The sequence below is a fragment of the Nelumbo lutea genome, chromosome 1 (genome assembly GCF_056320005.1).
Source record: "Nelumbo lutea isolate HS-2025 chromosome 1, American lotus-T2T, whole genome shotgun sequence".
Taxonomy (NCBI): domain Eukaryota; kingdom Viridiplantae; phylum Streptophyta; class Magnoliopsida; order Proteales; family Nelumbonaceae; genus Nelumbo; species Nelumbo lutea.
In genome coordinates, this window is record NC_142684.1 from 77,012,377 (window position 1) to 77,028,461 (window position 16,085).

The window sequence follows — 16,085 nt, forward strand, 5'->3', positions numbered from 1 at the left end:
GTGGGTACAATCACTTATTTCACATTTGTTTATTATTTTCCCTCGTTTCTCTTGTCTTCAAGCTAGACTCCAGAGTGATATACAAATCATAAATGCCTGACCTTGATGGATTTGGATCACTCGCCCAAAATGCAGACAATGCAGGTTTGGGATTCTTTTGCCTTCATCTTGCTCCAGGCAGATGGATCATGGACCAATCCAGCAAGTGAACTTTGTTTCAGATGCCAAGGGCTCAACAGACCATGCAGATAGCAGGAACAGAGTTGAAGTCAAAATGGACAACATACAGAATCTCACATCTCATTTGATCATATCGAGGTTCTTTCTAGCTATTTTGCTTATGTAAATATATCAAGTATAACCCAAGAAATCAAAATCAGAGCCCATGGGCAAAGCAAACTATATATTGCCAGAACCCAGAATGAATGGTGGAACAGTAATGGGCCTCTCTCTCTCTCTCTTGGGGATAGATTGTCATCTTTCTTTGGGGCTTTCAGCCATAATTATCAGGCACCAGGAGGCAAAAGTATAGAAAAGGAAAAAGAAAAAGCAAAAGAAAAGTCAGTGAGGTGCGTGCATGAACATACTGATACATCTTGAGCTTACGTCCATCATTATTCAAATTAAAACAAAAGACGACACAGTATTAAAACATCAATCACTTGTCTCCTACCCAAACTAAGCCTAGCTAATCACATTCTTAAATGTATATAGCCTTTAATATGGATTTAATTATACTAAAATGCTACAGTAAAAGCATGTTGAGTATGGACGTTTCACCATTTTTCCCTCTTTGCTTGCGGAGCAATTCATAGTTTCATACAATTGAAGGCCTATAAATCTCCCAACACTCGTTGCTTTGGAATTGCTCCATCCAGTGCAGAGGAGCTGAGAGACTGGGAATAAGTTATTCTAAACTAGCAACCATGCTAAACATAGGCTGTGTTGGAATCATCTTGGCCATCTTTTGTTTGGTGGGTTCGGCTCAAGCTGATCTGAAAATTGGTTTTTATGATCAGAGCTGCCCAAAAGCTGAGAAGATTGTATCAGACTTTGTCAATAAGCATATCCATAATGCTCCATCTCTGGCATCCACTTTTATAAGAATTCACTTCCATGACTGCTTTGTGAGGGTTAGTGTTAATCGTTTCAGTGTGTCTAGGTTTTTTCCTTGTGATGGTTTATCCTGTTTAAGTAGGAGTTTTGGTTTTCGTCTGTTTCTCTCTGTTCTGCTGTCTGTGTTTCATACTGAACATCTGCAGTTTTATGGGTATCCCGGTTTTATTAACATAGGAATGTCCTTATTCTATACATTCAGGGTTGTGATGCATCGATACTTATCAATTCCACTTCGAGCAACCAAGCTGAAAAGGCCGCTGTGCCAAATCAGACGCTCCGAGGCTTTGGCTTCATTGACAGTGTAAAAAGCTTGCTAGAAGCTGAGTGCCCTGGTGTTGTATCCTGTGCTGATGTTATTGCTTTGGTTGCAAGAGACTCAATTGTGGCAACAGTAAGAAATAATCCAACAATTTGTTTCCATTCAATCGAGAGAACCTTACTTTAATTTACTATTTCTATGTTATTTGTAGTACCCATTTGCATCCCAATTTTGATTTTTTCTTGCTTGTAACAAACAGGGAGGACCCTCTTGGAAAGTTCCAACAGGAAGAAGAGATGGTGTTATCTCAAATGCTTCAGAGGCTCAATCCCAAATTCCTGCTCCAACTAGCAACTTCACCACACTCCAAACCTTATTTGCTAACAAGGAACTCGATTTGAAAGATCTTGTTCTGCTTTCTGGTATGCTTGACAGAGTTGGTGCTCTGTGTACATAATAGTTCTTTTCTGGGAGGAAACTGTTCCACTGATGAATGATTCTTCTCATTTTGATCATTTCAGGGGCACACACAATTGGTATTGCTCACTGTCCTTCATTCTCAAACCGCCTCTACAATTTCACAGGGGTGGGTGATCAAGATCCAGCTCTGGATAGTGAGTACGCTGCAAATCTAAAGGCAAAGAAATGCAAGACATCTACTGATAATACAACCATCGTTGAAATGGATCCAGGGAGTTTCAGAACCTTTGACCTCAGCTATTACAGACTTCTACTCAAGAGACGAGGTCTATTTCAATCCGATTCTGCACTGACTACAAACTCCACTACTTTATCTTTCATCAACCAACTTGTTCAGGGAACACTTGACAACTTCTACAGAGAATTCGCCAAGTCCATGGAGAAGATGGGTCAGGTTGATGTTAAGACAGGAACTTCGGGTGAGATAAGGAAGAAGTGTTGGAAGGTGAATAGCTAGGCTCTGGTTTTGCTTCAGTCACATTCAGTGTCCTTGTGTTTTGTTATGATGAACATGTCAAAGTAATTGTTACGTTCCTTTATTTTGCTTATGTGAATGTGGTGGTCTTCAAGTGATTATGTTCTTGACCAGTGTAGAATTGAATTTTCTGGGGAAAAATGGAGTTTCCATACTTCCATTTTCATATTAATGTAATTGAAGAATAAAGCACCTCTGTAAGAGCTATCATATTTGAATTTACAGTTTCCACTTTCCATCCATACTTATGCAGTTGAATCTAGCCTGACCTTGTTGAGCGTTCAAAAACCTGCATTTCTTTAAGGACTGGTCGTTTTTTGAGATTTTGACTGGGGGAAGTTGGTTAGTGGGGTTTGATTTCTGTTGATCAAGATATCCATGTGCTTTTCTTCTTTTAAATTTATATGGGGTTTATGGAAATTTTATTTTTTCATTTCCCAGCAATTGAATGGAACAAAATAGCCCCTTTTAATAATGACTTTTTATGATTAAAGCGGATATTATCTTATGAGTAGGGATTGACACCACTCATCCCATGTATTGATGGGCCCCATTTTATGGTGGGACCCAGAATGTATGATGTAGGATCAAGTTGGTAAAATGTTGGAATGTGTTTTGTTGGAAGGAAACACTTACCCAGTAAATGCATATAATATACTTGGGTAAGTAATTTTCCGAAAAGTGAACAGAGCCTTAATTTGATAATTGACTTATTGAATTTCTTATGAAAAATATTGGTCTTGCCCATGTAGTTTGATGGCCATTTTCCACGAATTCAGATCTCCTACCCATATGACACTGCAATTATACATTAAGAATATCTCCCCACGAATGATAATATACAAATTCGATAGATGTTCTCAATGTACAGCTCTGGTGAGGCATGGCTAAGTGTGAGTAGGAGATCCAAACTCATTTGTAACTGATATCAGTAAAGGGAAGACCAACCCATGATCCTGTTGAAAAAGCTCTGGTCTGTGACGACGGTAGTAGCTGCCCAGTTTCTCGACTTGTGTAAATTAAAGATCGGATTAACAGGTCTCGTCTGGGACATATCTTCATTCCTGAGGCTATCAAGAAATAAGGATACGGGAGGAATACCAATCTGGGTGGGCGAGCCCGATGCCTTTAAAGTGAATTACAAAAAGCCGGCCCAGCAATCCAGTAGCAGAATTCGATACCATCCATGACAAGTAGAGAATACCTTTCTTTGGGAGGAAAAACATAAATAAATAAATAAATAAATAAATATTAAAGAAAACCAATGACTTTTCTTTTGTAAAATGATTATAAAGTAAAGTCATTAATTACACCACCCAATCCGGCACTTCCTTTAGTTGAAAAAAACCAGCCTTTTGACGCAGTTACGCTGGATGAAAGAGCCATGTCATCCACATTTAAAGGAATCTTAAAACTTTTTTTTTTTATAAAAAGAGGCAATTTTTAGAGTGCAAGTAGGGTAATTTACAAATATTTGCTATACGTAAAATCAAAATTTAAAACAATCTATATCTATACTATATATTATTACTATATAATTTTAATAATATAAATTCATATATTTAAAACCGCTGAAAAACAAAATCATTATTGATACAATTGGTGGCTAAGCAATTCAACCATTGAATAAATTTGGTCAACCTATGAAGTTACAGTTAAATAATAAAAATTTTAAAATAAAAACAAATATAGAAATTTACAAAAAATATTAGAAAAAAAATGCATATTTATGATACTTTTATTAATCAAATTAAATATAAGTGTAATAAACAAGAATTGTTTTTATCAATAATGAAAATGAAATACATAATTTATAACTGACCAAAAATGAAATATAAAAATTAATAATAAATAAATCAATTTTGGGTTAAAAGGGTTAACCTTTAATGTCATAAATAAATAATAAAAATTAATAAACTATAAAAATACATAAATTTGGCAAAAACAGCATGTAAGCACATATATAATATCATGTACTTATCATATTAAACAAAAAATAAGTGTGATATATCAGAATTATTTTCACACAAAACTAAAAAAAATTATAGAAATAATTGAACACATCTATAATTCTATATTTACACTACTATTAAAAGAATAAATAAGATTGTGAAACTTTTTTGAACTAAAATCATGGTTTTAAAAAATCGACCTAGAAATTGAACTGCTTTGGCTTCTGGTTTCTAGGTCAGCAGTTCAACCATCTAGTTTGAGTGGGTCAAACTAGTAAGATATAAAATATAATGTAGTTTCTTATTTTGACCGTTAGATTAAGATTAGGTTAAAGTCCACCACATATATACATTATTGTGAGGGGAGTGTGAGACTTTGTGAAGGAGGCAACTAGTTAAAGTTAAGAAGTGACAAAAAAGAAAGAAAAGAAGAAGAGAAGGAAGTGTTGTTGGAGGTGGTTGTCACCATGTTCACTGATTGTTGTTGAGAACCATTTTGCCCTAAGGAGAAGAAGAAGAAGAAGAAGAAACCGCCGGCAATGGCTACAACACCATTTGTCCTATTCTTACAATCTCTCTAAATCTCTCCCAAATCCCAAATCACTTGCTTCATTGGTGCATCTTAACTTTTAATACAAGATCGATGTATAATCTCTCATCTCTTGCATCAATTTTTTTTCTTCACTAAAGTTGCAACTTGTTTGTTGTTACAACTTACAAAGAATCATATAAATAAGAAAACTCAAAATCAAAATGGAAAAACTAAAACCCTAACTAATTTTGGCCATTAGGAATAACCAAACAAGATTATGACATATGAAAGTTTCTTTTTTCAATTTTTATTTTCTAATTTCTATTTTAAAATAAATAAAGAATTTGGAATTAGTTTGAAAGCATCTTAAGAACCGTTAACTGAGTTGAACATTTTAACAATTAAACCATCCAAGTTAGCGGTTCTCTAACCATTTCAACGTTTTTGTGTAAAATAACAGTTTGGGCCAAAATGAAACCAGTGACCTGATTGGTTCTTGGCAAACAGTTCAACTATCTAGTCAGTTCCAATTTTTAGAACATTGACTAAAATACTCATTTTTTAGTTTAATCCCTATTTAATTGTAAGGTCTAAATTGTAAATTGAACTACTACTTTTCACTTCATTCAATTCCCTCTATTTAAATCTTATATTTTTTTGATAAATGAACGAAATAAAAAAATACACTAAAAAGATAAAACACTATAAAAAAGAAAAATCTAACTAAGCAGAATGGTCTGTCAATGATATTTGAAACCTCACGATTAATCTGATTATCACATATTTGAATGAGATGTTTATGTAATCATAACCCCAATTTTTTAATTTGATTACTGTCTCATTGTAAGAACAGTAATGTAATTTGAGCAACCACTTTTCTCCTAATTCAAATCTCTCTAATTAACATTCATTAAATTGTATTCTTGACTAGAATATCCCTACTTCTGAATTTAGCCTCTCTCTAATTGTGAGGGCACAAAATATAATTTGAACTACTACATTTATCCTCATTCAATTCCCTAAGTCTTATAGTTAGGGTATTAACTCCTATTCTTTCACGTAATCTTATATTAATTGATCACAATAAAAAGTGTAGTAAAAAATAATTATTTTTATTTATGATAGAAATAAAAAACAAATTTATAACCAACCTAAAAATGGAGTTGTTTTCATGTTTGGTGGAGAGTCAACAATTCAACCTTTTTGGTCAAATGTTAAACCCTCAATGTCATAATTAAGTAATAATAAAAATTAATATATATATATATATATATATATATATATATATATAACACAAAAGTATAAAAATACAAAAAAAAAATGTAAAAGCATTTGGGCACATCCCTAGTATTGTATATTTCATCATATTAAACAAAAATAGGTTAATAAGTAAAAGTAAATTTTATACACAAATAAATATACAAAATTGTGAAAAATTTTGGAAACATATTACTTACTATCATCTGTAAAGCACAACAAACGAGCAGGCCCACACAAGAAAAAGCAAAATAACAATATTTGAATAAAAATATGCAAACACACTATAACTAGAAAACAACTATGCATTCTATTTGCTCAAAACAATACTAACACTTTTTAAACTACACAACTTTGCGCACTAACATTCATCATATGTTACTTATTCTAAAATTATACATTTGCATTCATAAGAGTGAGCCTTATTTATACTTGAGTTTAACCACTTATAAGAGGCACTTAAACATAATATGTGATGTTCAATGGACCATGTGGGCCCTTATAAGTCCAAATGTTAAGTCAGTTATTAGATAATGTTTTGGGAAGTCGGTTTAATTGGGAGAAGTCAATGATGACTTCTATCATCACCATCATAAAAAATTCACATATACACTTATTAGTCATATCAAATATGACACATAATCTACTTACTTTTCATTGGCTCGAATTTCACAAGAATTTTAATAACATTAAAGATGTTAATCAGTTTTGACGTGTTGTCTTATCACTAATTGAGATTCTTTGTTGCAAGATGCACTTGATGCACCATCAGTAGGGATGGCAATTTTTCCCATCCCTAACGGGACTTAACTTTCCAAACCCGATGGGGTTGGGGATGGGGATTGCTTTGACAGGGCGGGATAGGGACCTCAATCCCCATCCCCGACCCCGACCCTGATTATATATATTAAGTATTATTTATATTAAATATATATTATTATTATATATATATATATCTTTTTTATGTAATATTATTTATATTTTAAAATTTTTATTTATTTTAAGTAAATTCATTTTTTAAAATACTATTATCTAAATATTTTTGGGGATTTGGGTCCCCACGAGGAACCCATCCCTGTCAAGGATCGGGGACGGAGGACAACTTCTATCCCCGATAGGGATCGGGAATGGGGATGGAGATTAATTTTAGAATCGGGGTCAGGGACAGAAAATATGATCCCCATCCCAAACCCGCCCTACTGCCATTCCTAATGATCGGTTGATTGGGTATCACTTTTTAAGGGCCATTTCCAAGAACACCCCCTATAGTTTCATAGACATACTTAAACTTACCCAATAGTTTACATTTTACTAAAACACCCCTTATAATTTGCAATGTATTTACTTAATCGACCTTTCATTAAAAACTATTTGTTTTGTCATCTAGACATAATAACCTAAACTAAGTGAAAAATGTTCAAGGGCATGGACCCATGGTTGTTTATTCCAAAAATACCCCTAAACTAAGTGAAAAATGCTCAAAGGTATAGATCTATGGTTGTTTAATTCAAAATTACCCCTAACACTTCTTTGCATAGAAAACAAAATTGACCAAATAGAGAAAAATAGAGTGGTTGTTCGTGTTTTATTAGGGACAAAAATGGTATTTTTGTTTTTAGTTTCTATTAATTAAATTTATTTGAATGGATGTTAGGGTTAAAACTATCATTTTCCACTTCCATCTAATGGAAGGTCGATTAAGCAAATTGATTGCAACCTATAGGGGATCTTTCAGTAAAATTGACCAAATAGAGAAAAATAGTGGTTGTTTGCATTTTATTAGGGACAAAAATGGCATTTTTGTTTTTAGTTTCTATTGATTAAATTTATTTGAATGGATGGTAGGGTTAAAACTGTCATTTTCCACTTCCATCTAATGGAAGGTCGATTAAGTAAATTGATTGCAACCTATAGGAGATCTTTTAGTAAAACACAAATTATAGGGTAGGCTTTAATAGATTCATAAAATTATAGGGGTGCTTTAGTAAATGATTCCTTTTTAGCTATCCTCCCCTTCCATTGTCATACTCAGACTTGTAATATCATGGATGAGATGAAGGGAGATAGGATTAGCTGAACCTTCAGCTAGCCCCACATATTTTACGACTAACATGGACTCTTATCATTGGCTCGATGATTTGTACTAGCCTAACGAGTTTAGTCCTTTGTGGTGCGTTTGGTTTCTGAGAAATGGATGGGAAAGGAAGCATATTTGAAGAATATTATTTTTTTCATGTGTTTGTTTCAAATGAAACTCGGGAAAGGAAAAGAAACACTAGGGACACGGGTTCCCAAAAATAGGTAAGTGTGGTCACACTAATTTAGTGAGACCCTATTGAGAAAGGAAAAAGGGCAAGAAAATTTTATCGAGAGCCCTCTCATAGACATCGCCACCTCCCTTCTTCTTGTCCAACGGTCACATCTCTAGCGTTCCCATCGAACAATAAATGTAGTTCCGACACTATCTCTTCATTTCCATTCTTTTTTATACTGCTTATTCTCATTTTTTGTTTGATAGGTGGCCATCGAAATCTCACCGCTGGCTCCATCTGTCCTTGGTTTAGACCTCACCGCCGGCATTCTCGACGAAGATAGGCCTAGATATGGCATGATTGAACCAAATCTAGCTTCTAACCGAATAATCATTTGAGTTTATTCGCACTATCTCCACATCTAGATTTTGGATATGGTTGTTCCAGATCTAGACATTGTTCTCTAGAATTAGGGGTGTGAGTGTTATTCAAAAATTTGATTTCAAAGTCGATATTTGACATAATCGAATCAAATTCGGATAACTCAAATATCTAATTGATCAAATTTGGATATCCTATTATTACCGAATAGTTAATCAGATTTGAATTCAGAAATGACCTGATTCAATTCGATAAATATCCAAATTCGATTAATTATTTAATTCTTATATATAATATATAAAATATTTTATATAATTTATATATAATAATTAAGTTATATAAATAATTTATATATTTATATACTTTATATAAATTAAATATTTATTTTATAAATTTATTAATTATCTAAAATAATTAATTAATCGAATTCGAATTGAATTGAATATTCGAATATTTAATTGGATTCGAATTCGGGTATTAATTTTCAATATTCGTCAAATATCAAATCGAATTCGGATATCAGATTTTCTAATTGGATTCGAATTTGGATATTGCCTTATTCGATTCGAATTTGATCCGTTTACACCCTTATCTTAGAAAACAAACACAGGAAAATGAATTTTGATCTTACTGTTTCTCAGGAAACAAACACTGGATGCAAAAATAGGAAGAAAATATATTCCTTTCTCATCCCATCCTTTTTTGGCAACCAAACAGACCATTAAAATGTGGCCTAAATGGGAATCTTATTTCCCACATTCCTTCCGGGATTCCAGAGTGTCCAAATTCAAATTTGCTCTACACAGAGTTTTGCCCACGCTAACCACACAATACATTGCAACTGTGCTTTGGAAGTGTCTCCTGTCCTTGTATGTTGTTCCCAATGCATGGCTGCAATGTGGAGATGTTCCAAATACATGGCTGTAATCTGCTATGGGATTGCTGTGGAAAAAATATGTGGAGAGAAAATCTGATTTCCCATCTATCTTCAATTCCTGTGTCCTTTCACAAGAGATGTTTCAAAGATCGTTTTTTCTATGACACAAGGCTAAAACAAAAAATCAAGGCCTTTGATATATTGTGGGCTTGTGGCCCCATTAAGATGTCAGTTCATTTAATTTAAGTGAGGTATGGGCAGCATGGAAAGCACACAATATGGATTTATATTTCAGGGATCATTAGATTATTTTTGAGGGAGACTCTAGTCTGGACATTGAGTGTCTTAAAGGATAGGTTTCCACTCCATATAATTTTAGAAACATCAACAAGGATTGTTTAGAAATCAAGGAAAAGTTTGAGAGAGGCATTCATTACAAACACATCCACATAGTGGTTAATCAAGTGGCGGATTGGATAGAGTCGTAAGACAAACTCTTCTCCGAATTCCATGCTGTCTTCTGACCCTCTAACCCTCCCTGGGAGTTGGACTTCATCTGTATTCCTGATCTTTGGGGACATGCTACCCCTTGTTTTGTGTAGTCCATTATGTTTTATCAAAAAAATAAAAATAAGCGAGGTCACGCTTATAAATCAAAAGCTTTGAATTTGTTATTTCAGCGCATTTGTTTAGTGAAAGCAAATTGTCTGTGTACAAAAGACAGAAGCCTTTCTAGTTCTCCTTCAATTTTTCTCGCTTTCTTGTTGGCAAATCTGGATGGTAAGTATTTTGAAATTGTAAATTGTATTTCTAATCAAGCAAAACATTTAGATCATTTGATCCTTTCCAAGATCAAAATAAAGCCCACAAATGCTCAAGCAAGACATCCTGAAAAAGTAAAAAGGAGATCATCGGCAAGATAGTAAACAAAAGCATTTTATGCTTGCTCCTTAATTTGTGCAGTAAAGGACAACCGATTTTTGGTAATCTAGCTATTCAAGAAAATCCCATCCACCAAGGCTTCTTAGAGGAGGAGATCCACCAATTGATAAGTTGTTTAAAGCTCTCAGACAAAGAAAACAGTATGACCGAAAATGGTTTTGCCACAACAGTGTGGTATGAATAAGGCCATACACACAAATTTTTCATCCACGTTACAGAATACACCCTTAGTTATTACATCACTCATAAAAATGGAGCTTATCTTTTAAGATTCAGTACTATTTATTCATTTCTTCTCTAGTCATTTTATCTAAGGGCGAGCAAAAAAATCGAAAAACCAAATTGATTGAAATTGAACTGAAAAATCGATTAACCAAACTGGTTGGTTCAGTTTCAGTTTGGTGTTTTTATAAAATCAAAGGTGATTTGTGCACAAATTACACATATTTTATGAGTTTTTATGCATGGTTTTTATGTTGTTTTGTGTGAATTCTTACGCCAACTTAGCTTGATTTCAGGAAATTATCAAAGGGGACAAGTCTAGGGGAAAAAGAACATAAAACCATGCTAATAGAGGCTAAATTGGAGGTGATACTGCCCAACTAAGAGCAAGGACTAGCCGAAAGGTCAAAGGATGGATATTCGGCCCTTAAAGCCCATGCAGCGCTCTTTGAAGAGCCCAAAGACAGAGCCTAGCCGCAGCCTTCTAAGGGAGCCTATTCAGCCCAGCAAGAAGGAGGCCCATTTGTAGCTCAAGAGCAGCCCAAGTTGTAGCCAAGAAAAGATAGGGGTGGCAACTTCTAGAAAGATCAAGAGAAACTAAAGGTGCCAAGCTTTCTTGAAGAGAGAACTTTCTAGATGAGAGAAAGGGGCTGAAGAGAATGCTATAAAAGGAGAAGAGGAAGAGGGGAAAAGGGGTCAAAAACCTTTTGGGGCGAATTCCTTTTGGGGAGAAGAGAAAGATAGGCGCAAGAGAGGAGAAGAAAGGAGAAGATTCAAGAATATTCAAGAGAAGAAGAAGCTGATTTCGAATTTGGAGAAGAAGCCATTGGAAGAGATCAATCTAGGTTGTCTTCTTCCTTGATTTCTGCACAAGTGGTAATTGAATTCAGATAGGGCTTTCATGTTTATTTTCTCCATTAATTCAATCTTTCTTACTGTAACTGAATGATGTTTCATGTAATTTTAGATTTGTAATTAGTTCTCTAGGGTTATTCGAATGGATTAGATTAAATTTTGATGTTTCTTGATTAGAAATTTAATTGTTAGAACTGCTAGCCGAATTGATCTTAATCTTTGTAATGTCTGAATTGCTTGAGAAATAATTTAGGCAATCTTAGTTCTGTTTGGCCAAACTGTTCTTCTTTCTTGGAGTTTTTAGATTGCTTGAGAAAGAGTCTAGAAATTCGAATCTACTAATCAAGAACTGAATTGAGTGCAAGGTTAGAGATAACTTGCACAATTCGGTTAATGATTATTCAATCTGAAATGATGCCCTAGAATTTTTAGATCTTAATGCATACATGGGGATTAGATTCTTGCTAGAGATAGAAGAATCATCACTCATGCATAGAATGAACATGCACTTGAGAGAGGTTGTTCATTGCCTTGGGATTTCACCAAACCAAGGCTGAATCCTAATCTAATCGAATGACCTAGAGATCTAATTGCTGAATCAATTATGTGCATAGTTAGCTTGTCTTCTCAATTTGCTTGCAAGGTGTTTGATCCAATTTCTTAGAGATAGGTTGTTAGCTAGGATTCCAGTTTTGAAGTAGACATACAATTTAGTTAATCAGATAAGAGTAGGTTGATATACTACTAGTGGTTGCTACATAAGTCCTCGTGGGAAACCATAATCTATTTATCACTCTATTACTTGTGCGGCTAGTGCACTTACTAGTGTAGCAAATACGCATCAGAAGGTACCAGTTTGGTTTCGGTTAACCAATATAAAAAATGGTTGGTCAACCGAACTAATCGTTATGCATGTTTTTCTATATATTTTATATATGATGTTGCGCGATCTGACTACTCCTTGCTGGAGGATAATCTGGCTTCTAGTCAGGCATCGAGCTAGGTGAATCTACAAGAAAGGATCAGAGAACCCGGGGTGGCTAGCCTGGCAAGGTCGCTCTGATGTTTAAGTCAGTAAACTTATGCGAGCTGAAAATCTTTGAGGGCTTAGAGAGCTAGAGAGTTAGAGAGTAGAAAAATCATGCATACCTTGTACCATTGGGGTTGGTGCCTTTATATACTAAAGTAGTCGTGGAACTCACGAAAGAGCTCCGGGATATCCGGGGTGTGGAGATAGAATTTGTTCCGCTTCCAAAGGAGCAGTATATAGGTAAGGCTTATTGTTCCACTTCCAACTTCGGCGGAGTCAGGATAAGTCCTCATCGTAAGATCGGAAATGTCAGGATCTGTTAGCTCATCGTGATCTCAAGAGATTCGGGTTCCGTTGGAGAGACCTCTGGAGTTGGTTACGTGGGAGTCAGTTACATGGCGACTCGAGCTATTGGTCCCAAGCTGGTACATCGGTCTTTTAGTTTCGAACTGGATTGAATATCGAGGTGCCTCGATCCCAAGGTGAGCCTTATGTCGAGGTGGCCCTACACCGAGGTGACCGAATACCCGAGCTCATTATTGCAAACTAAACTTGCCAGGCTGAGTTGTCCTCTCTTGATCAAGTCGTGTCCATGCATCCCCTTTTCACTAGGTCGGGCCAAATCACCCTTCATCAATTGCCCCCCACGCCCTGATCCAGGGGTCTCAACCCGATGCGGGGAGTCCATGACAAGTCCAGGTGGATTTGGCATGAGGTCTAGGTGGTTTGACAAGCGAATCATTGGTCGGACCAGCTTGGCCGCTTGGCTCAACCAGGAAAAACCCAGGTTGCGTCAGGTGTACGCGCGGACGTCAAGCCATTTTATAAACTCCGTCGACGTCAAAATGTGTGCTAAACCTATTTCAACCTCAAGGGTCGTGCAATCGGTTTTCCTAGAAGCCGTTGGATCGTGACGATCTCGACCGTTGATTCCCAGACACAACGACTATAAATAGGGGGCAAGGGACTCATTTTCTTCGCCACAAGTCTGATAATTCGCATTCTGAGGTTGTTCTCGAGTCCTTCAGTTCGGTGTCTTCCCGAGGTCATCTTCCTTTCTTCTGTTTGGTCTTTCTATTGGTGAGTCTCCCCTAGCTCTCTTTTTCGATTCTGCGTCTTCCATTATGTTTAACTTTAGTTTCGATAGTCTTTTAGACAGGAGCAGTGAATCCGTTGGAGCCAAGGTCTCTCTTTTAGAGAGTCTCCCCTAGCTCTCTTTTTCGATTCTGTGTCTTCCATTATGTCTAGCTTTAGTTTCCATTATGTCTACCTCGGCTCAAGTCGTAGATCTTCATCCTACCGAAGAGGTTACTTCGGGTCAGGATGCGGTCTGCAATCCTCCCGAGGTGCACTCACCCCAGGGGGAGAGAGAGGCCTCTGGTGACCTGGCTTCCACTTCGCATCGAGGTCGGATGCCAGATAACTTCAGCCCATCGGTAATGACAAAAGATAGGCTATTGTCCCTAGTAGCCCGGTACAAACTTCCAAATAACTTTGTCTACAGTATCCCCTTAGGTTATTTCCCTTGAGAGCATGGTCACAACGAGATCGTGATAGTCAAAGTCATAAAGTTGTTTAACATCACCATAGATCTGTAACGTAGTAGGAACCATCTCCCTTTTCCACGACTACAACCTTCCTCTCGACCTCGACATCTTCTCTTCTATTCTTTCCATTAAAAAGAACTTGCCCTGTGTTTTGCCCGAGCACAGGCGAACTTACTACCTGTCACTACATCCGGGCTTCAAACTCTTGCACGAGCTCCCGAACAAGGTCCCAGCCTGGAAAAGGTGCTATTTTTTGGTCCGTAACATTGAGGGGTGTCCTTTCCCGACTCATTGGAGGGTGGACATCCAAGACCCTAGTGTCCAATTGGACCAGAAGACAAGGGAGGCACTCCGATCTTGGGCGAAACTCGGCTTGAAGTTCATAGACTTTGTGACCGAGGAGAAGCTTGTGTAAGCCGGTCTGAGTCTTGGTAGGTCATTTTTATTGTATTCCCTTTTGTTTTATTTCGATAATGTTTCTGACAGTTCATTTTTATTGCAGCTATCATGGACATCCCCACGATTGAACTCTTGGGGAGTATGAAGAAGGGGAAGAAGAAGTGAGCTCCAAAAAGAGCTCACGTTGAGTCCCCACCGGCTGGCATTCTAGAGCCTGAGCAGCCATCAATCGCCGAGCAACCTCCTGTAATAGACTTGGTCAAGGAGGAATCTAGCAAGCTCTCCCTGCCCCTGCAGCCGTCACTTCTTCAGGCAACGATGACGCAGCCCAGAGCATCCTGACTCCAAAATACAGCCTCCACAAGGGCAAAAGCATAGTATATGCCGAGGAGGTGGCTGACTAGGCCAAAATGCCGATCGCTCAGCTCGGAGCCCGAGAGACTACCCACTGCATGGTGGTAAGTTTTCTGACTTATTGTCTTCTTCGATCTTGTACTTAGCTTTTCATGTATTGATGCTTGTTTTCTTCTCTTGGCAGGTGAACTCCGCCATCCACGCCTTGGCTTATCAGTCCGAGGTGAACATGAAGTGAGCCCTTGCAACCGATGAGTCTTCCTACAAGGCCCATACCGAGCTGAACTTAGCCCACAACGATAATAACCAACTAAAGAAGGACACGCGGGCTAAGAAAGAGCTGATCACGTTGTTGATGTCCGAGAAGAAGGAGCTCGCAGAGCGGGAGGCAGTGTTGAAGAGGGAAGTGGAGAACCTCGAGGCTCATGTAAAGGATCGGATTGAGATACTCCTTCAAGTAGTGAAGGAGGCCAAGGTTAAGGCCATCGAGGAGTACAAGACTTCAGCGGAGTACCAGAGGGAGATGGTCGAGGTGGGGATGGTGAGCTACCACAAAGGCTTCAAGCTTAGTAGGTGGCTGACTCGACGTGAATTACCCCATCTCGATCTTAGTGCCATAACTACCTCGAGGATCACAAAGGAAATGGCTGCCGAAGTTGTTGAAGATCCGAACTCCAAAGCAAAAAGTGACAGTGACCTGTTCGATGACGTTGAGGAGACCAGTACTGGCGAGAACCGCATGGAAAAGGATCCTCCTGCTGAAGCCTCCGACAAGGGTGAGGAGCCCAGGGATGACTAGAAGCCTCTTCTTGATGATGTATACCCCGAACTTCCGAGTTCGGTTCATAGTGGAAGTTTCTTCACTTTTTTTTTTTGTACTCAAACTTTACATCAATGAAATATAAGCATTTTGACTATCTCTGTGCAAAACTTTCTAATTATAAACAACTCTCGAACTGGCGAATTAAACCACATTGGAGCAAAAATGTTAGTATTGGTTGCCCCGAACTATCAAGCTAATGAGCTGGACTACGAGTAGGGATAACCGAAGTAAATGTTTTTTAAGTGTTGGTTACCTCGAACTGTCGAGCTAACGAGCTGGACTCCGAGTAGGGGTAAATTCGCATTATTGTACGCCAATGTGGATGAACA

The 16,085-nt window shown here is 37.1% G+C and overlaps 1 protein-coding gene and 1 long non-coding RNA gene across 2 annotated transcripts; both read left to right on the forward strand.

The window, feature by feature from the left end:
• The first annotated feature begins 758 nt into the window (after positions 1–758).
• Positions 759–2,575, forward strand: LOC148875495 (peroxidase 3-like). The gene is made up of 4 exons (XM_088965444.1): positions 759–1,133; positions 1,319–1,510; positions 1,638–1,800; positions 1,900–2,575. The coding sequence occupies exons 1-4, from the start codon at positions 927–929 to the stop codon at positions 2,313–2,315; spliced, it is 978 nt and encodes a 325-aa protein (XP_088821570.1). The 5' UTR covers positions 759–926; the 3' UTR covers positions 2,316–2,575.
• Positions 2,576–14,682: 12,107 nt separating this feature from the next.
• LOC148875496 (uncharacterized) lies at positions 14,683–15,848 on the forward strand. Its single transcript, XR_016112816.1, has 2 exons — positions 14,683–15,037; positions 15,118–15,848. It is a non-coding gene; the product is annotated as an uncharacterized LOC148875496 (long non-coding RNA).
• Positions 15,849–16,085: the final 237 nt, after the last annotated feature.

Excerpts from the sequence above, each read along its gene's own strand:
- LOC148875495 (XM_088965444.1), top strand. The coding sequence starts at position 927 with ATGCTAAACATAGGCTGTGTTGGAATCATCTTGGCCATCTTTTGTTTG. Across the intron at positions 1,134-1,318 it reads TCCATGACTGCTTTGTGAGG|GGTTGTGATGCATCGATACT; the intron begins GTTAGTGTTAAT and ends CTATACATTCAG. Across the intron at positions 1,511-1,637 it reads GAGACTCAATTGTGGCAACA|GGAGGACCCTCTTGGAAAGT; the intron begins GTAAGAAATAAT and ends TGTAACAAACAG.